The sequence below is a fragment of the Dermacentor andersoni genome, chromosome 1 (genome assembly GCF_023375885.2).
Source record: "Dermacentor andersoni chromosome 1, qqDerAnde1_hic_scaffold, whole genome shotgun sequence".
NCBI classification, from domain to species: domain Eukaryota; kingdom Metazoa; phylum Arthropoda; class Arachnida; order Ixodida; family Ixodidae; genus Dermacentor; species Dermacentor andersoni.
This window is the reverse complement of record NC_092814.1, coordinates 313,006,478-313,011,603: the sequence shown is the minus strand read 5'-3', so window position 1 is coordinate 313,011,603 and position 5,126 is coordinate 313,006,478. Positions and strand designations below refer to the sequence as shown.

Here is a 5,126-nt window from a genome sequence, read left to right as displayed (position 1 = left end):
ATACCTTACAGGCCTCAAAGTGAGGCATTCAAAAGGGGGGCAGTACATAGAAAATACATCGAATATATGACATGTATAGAACCGTAGCAGTTTACATACTACAACCGTAAGTGCAACGGAGGGGAAGAAGAATTACTTAGTTGACGATTAACTAATAAAAAACGTAATATAATGATCAGTGCGCGCAGATGGTGAATGCGTGGCCGAGCTGATAGTATCGCTGAAGTGGATCGTTTCAGGATGCGGCCCCAGTTAGCCTCACCTCGTGGGTAGCCTCCAAAGGCAGCTGCTGCTTGGCGTTGCCATCCCGTCCATGTCGCGGTTGCACTCTGCCTTGCAGGAGTTCAGCGCCGCCAGCCGAGGCGGCAGCGTGTCACGCAGGTTCATATGTGGTCTGCAGCCCAAGACCTCGAACCTGTAATCGGGCCAAGCGACTGCGCTCCAATCCTTGTCCTGGTGATTCCCACTCACGGCAGCCTCCACTCCACGCGTAATAGGCTTCTCGGAACTGCGTTGACAACACAGGCCATAATTGAACACAGCGTTTGAAACGCACTTGCCAAAGACTGCAGCTGCTTCAATAAAACGTTTCCTTTTTTTGTATAGTTTAGGCGTTTTCGGGTTAGCAATTAGTTGTGCTGCCAATCCTGTCAAGCCTACAAAAGCACTGAAAGACCAATCGTTACTGTTCGCCCTATTCTAGAATTACTTCAAGTCGACGTGAATGCCGCCAGTTTACTGGACAGTTTCTTCTTGAGAAATAGGACGCAGAATTTGCGTTTTCGCAAGGAAAAAAAAGGAAATTGCTTCTGCTGTGGCCTTTCTTCCAAGATTCAGTGGAAGGGAGCTGAGCTGTCATTTTTGCCGAGCTGCGTTTAGAATTGATTAGGCGGCATCTGCAAGAATTCTCTCTTGCTTTGCAAAGTGTATACGAGCGGAGAAGTCAATATCGCATAGGCTTTTTCGTTTCTTAAAATGGTAAGCACGCCTCGATTATTGAAGGAGTCTGAATGGAATCTCTTTCCACCACAACTATATGCCGCATACTCTTTTAGGGCATTCTCTTGCGACACCGCGCCGACTAAGTTTTGTACATCCCTGTTTTGTCAGTTGAAGGGTGCATTGATATTCGTCTGCTAAGTAAATGCAGAGTAAAGAGTGAATGACGAAAGTACGCAATACTCGGCTGTGTTCGCTTAAACCGATCGACGACTTCTTTCTAGGTACCCAACCCGGGGACAGATAAATCGCGCTCGACGGGCGCGTGATTCCACTGACCCGTGGTTCTTCTTTCTATGAAATTTCGCGTGTATATATAGCGCAGGTCGCAGCGCTGTCCACGAGAAAGGAGCGTCGCATTACCACTGCTGTGGTAATGCGACGTGAGCTTCGTGGTGTCTCCGCGCAGAGCAGGTGGATCGCCAGACCAGAGTCGGCGATTAGCGGCGGGCACGTCGTCGCGGTACGCAAGTCGCGACGTGTCATTTCACTAGTGCGTCCGATCAGCGCTCCTTGAATTGTAAGCGAACTGCAGCCCTGTCCTTCTATGTAGACATCGAGCAGTGCCGCAATTATTTTAAATGTTAGTGGGCTAAACAGGTATTGGTGTGTGCGTGCGTGCGTGGGAGCGTGTGCGTGTGTATGTATGTGTTTTGAAATAGAAGTCGAAATAACTAAGTTTCGTCCAAACATCCAGGAATGACAAAAGCAGTATAACCCCCCCCCCCCCAACACACACACACACGCACGCACGCACACACAAACACACACACCTTGCGTTTCTGCCACTCGATCGATTGTATATTGACTTCAATGCTCCGTTTTTTTATAGCTTCCGTAAAATGAAATTTCATTACATGATAGATTCTACTTTGGTAAGCGTCTATTTACGGAAAATATTACAATTAGTTGTAAAGAAGTTATAATCCGATGAGGGATTGACAGTATGCGTAAATAAATAAATAAAATAGAAGTGTACTCTGAACCCAGTTCTGGGGACGTATTCTCGGGCGATCACTTTCGGCGGCGGTATAGGGGGCACGCAGGCCAAACGCGAGAAACACTCCCTCGTTGGCGCGCGTGGAATAAGTCTCACGAAATCTCGCGAACGTGACACTATCTCTGATAGTGGTCGCACAAGAATATCTCCTCTGATTATGACTACCGAAAGGTTTGTTGTGCCTTCAGGTCATCGCCCATTTACGTCTCTTAAGTGCAAAGCCCGCAATATAGCGCCGACGTCCCGGTTGCATTCGGAGCATGAGACCGGTGCAGGAGATTGACCGCGAAGGTGAAAAACTAGCGAACCAAGTGGCACTACTTGCAAGATGAAAGAAACAAAAGAAACAGGAGTGGTTGTCCTTCGGCTTCACTGAAAAATGTATACATTTCTCGCGGACCGTATTTGCATCTGCAAAGAAAATCACGTCGTGCGCAAGGCTTATGGAACGCCGTGAGGTATACCGCAATTTGGGCTCGGCGACTAAAGAGGAGGGTTTAGCTCAGTGCCGACTCCTATTTCTCTAAACGCAGAAATGTTGTCATTAGACAACAGAGCTCAACCGATGTGAATGAAAGTTGATTGTTTTATAGGTGCCTAAATTCCGGTCGGCGCAAGCAGAATTTCGGTTTAGGGCTTACGAGCTTTTACTAGTTTTACCGAAATTGGCACGTTAAAAGATATATAAGCACAAAGCATAAAGATTCGTAACTCTGCAGCAAAAAAAAAAAAAGTACCGTTGTTCTGTAAACCTGTTCTCTTACGGACAAATGTAACACGCGAGTTTACAGGTTACAAGAAATTGTTACAATATTTGCAAGGGTTGTTTAAGCTTCTTACTCACACATTAGTGATATATTTAGCGCAGTGTATAATTGGTCGCTTTTATTCTTGTTAGATGTTTTGAATGGTGCAGTTTACACCATTGCGATGTTACGCCATTGTCAGGCAGCGTGAGGCAGCTAGCTGTACATCGTCCTGAAGGTGGTTGAGGACTTCATCTCGCTCCATCGCCTGGAGGTGAAGCGACGCCGGGAAATCGTCGACGCCCAAGCGCACATCAAGGTCAGAGCGCGGTAAAACCGGTGACATGGATGCGCCAGCTAATCATACATGCGAATGTTTAAAGGGGCATTTCAAAAAGGAACCTAACAACCCTGCAGGTGCCTCAATATCACGCTGTGCTAAAATGTGAACGAAACTGTGCATTGTGTACAGTCGGCGAGACACTTAAAATTTTCTTTTTTGTTGTATTTGCACTTCTGTGACTAAATTATCATCGCTCTACAACAATAGCGTATTTAATGCAACAACACGAAATACCGTTGCTGGCTTAGCGGATTGTGCGGTGTATAAGCACGAGAATCAATTGCGTTACTATACGCAAATCAATGTTTCATGCGCCCTAGCTGATACACTTTACTACAGCTATACTTACTTTATAGGGCACAGTAAGAAATAACCTCAATTACGTTTTCTCAGGAGGACATAGCAAACCGTAACTGTCATTTCACAAACTGAGGATATTCGCAACGGGCCTTAGATATGGCGCAGAAAAGACTGAATTATCTTTACCTGTATATCCCCCGGTGCCCGGTGCCCTTCGATACGTCCTCCACCTGGTGCCCAGCTCCTTGCACGGTGCAGGGTGCTTGCATGGAGTTGTACTCAGACAGGTTGTCCTTGACATCCATCTCACCGAACCGCTCGCACTCGGCCCTCGGAACCAGTCTCCGCCGTTGTGCGGCGCCGCTGCTGCAAGCCTCTTCCTCAGCCGTGTTCACCGTCTTGACCACAAGGTCGCAGTTCCTCGAGAGGACGTCCTCCATGGCCAAGTAGCTGGACGTGCAGGACGCGTCGGCCTTGGCTTTCTCCGGAAGTAGGACGTGCAATATGGACGAAGGCATCTTCTGGGGTGACGACGCTTCCGAGAAGGCGGACGCACCGCCGTGGAGGAGGCGATAAGTTCTGATGCCGCTGGGCACATTGATTCCCATGGCAGACACTAAGCCAGGCCCGTTCTTCGGAGAGATGCTCGGATATGCGCGCGCCACGGCCACCGGCGTGTTCGAAAGTGCGAGCGAGCTTTTCCTGTGCCACATGAGCCCCTCGCGCCAGCGCACGAGGGCACGACCTCGGTGTCCTTCTTCTTTTTCCTTTACTCCATCTTGAGGTTTGTGTTTCGACTGGTCTCCAATATCTCATCGGTCCTTACTTTAAAACACTTTGACGATAGCAATGACTCTGGAAAATAAAATATCCCAGGGAGAGAGAGATAGAGACAATAAATACTTTTATTTACCGTGTAGTCCGTTGTATTACTGCTCCGATTCGGACCAAATGTGGAATAATGGGATTTCCACGCAGATCAAACGGTTAGCAGGAATTCAGGATAATCTTACCTTGCTAAATTTTGATTTCTTAATTATGTCTCTATAAATTTTTGTATTGATTTTTTTTAATTCAATTTTTCACAGCATGACATTTTTTGCCGTAAGTGTCAACTTCCAAATTGCCTTTGTCCTTCTTTTTCTTTACCCTTAACTTTTCTTTATTCATTTCACATAAGCTCTCAATTAGTGGACAATCGCCCACTGCACGAATGCGTGACGTGCCTACGTAAAAAAAGAAGAAAAAAAAGAAAACAAGAACCAGGCGTGAATTGCCAACAAACTGCTAACATCAATGTGATTACGGTAATTGTGACATCAGAATAATTATTTCCTATGGGCTTGCTGTAGAAAATTAAGGACTATCACCATCTACTCGCTGTTGTTGCATTGGTATATGGGGTGTCCTTGGTTACGTTAGATAAGTTTCAAGAAAAATCGATCAATCAATCATTTTATCTAACTATAAAATCTTACCAAGATATTCAGGAACGGAGAAAGCTGGCATACAGTGGCAGCAAGTTGATAAGCGTACAGAGAGCACTTTGGTTAACAAATAACCTCCCGCATTAGAGTAAATCAACATGTAACATATACACAACTAGGCACATATTATAAACACATCTAATTATACAAGTATGAAATTCCCTCTTCGCAACATATCAATAAGGAAAAAAAAAAGGGTAAATGTGCTGCAGAAGTACTGCGAGGTCGGGACATATGAGGAATACAAATTA

At 45.9% G+C, this 5,126-nt stretch overlaps 1 protein-coding gene across 1 annotated transcript; it reads right to left on the bottom strand.

Annotated features, from left to right (window-relative positions):
• Positions 1-258: 258 nt before the first annotated feature.
• Positions 259-4,238, bottom strand: LOC126547889 (uncharacterized). Its single transcript, XM_055063056.2, has 2 exons — positions 3,575-4,238; positions 259-508 (listed from the first exon to the last, which is right to left on the bottom strand). Exons 1-2 carry the CDS (start codon positions 4,099-4,101, stop codon positions 259-261), a joined length of 777 nt encoding a protein of 258 aa, XP_054919031.2. The 5' UTR covers positions 4,102-4,238.
• Positions 4,239-5,126: the final 888 nt, after the last annotated feature.

Bases quoted from the DNA above. Each gene is read 5' to 3' on its own strand.
- LOC126547889 (XM_055063056.2), bottom strand. From the start codon at position 4,101: ATGTGGCACAGGAAAAGCTCGCTCGCACTTTCGAACACGCCGGTGGCC. The intron at 509-3,574 runs GTAAAGATAATT...TTGTCAACGCAG, and splicing joins GGGCACCGGGGGATATACAG to TTCCGAGAAGCCTATTACGC.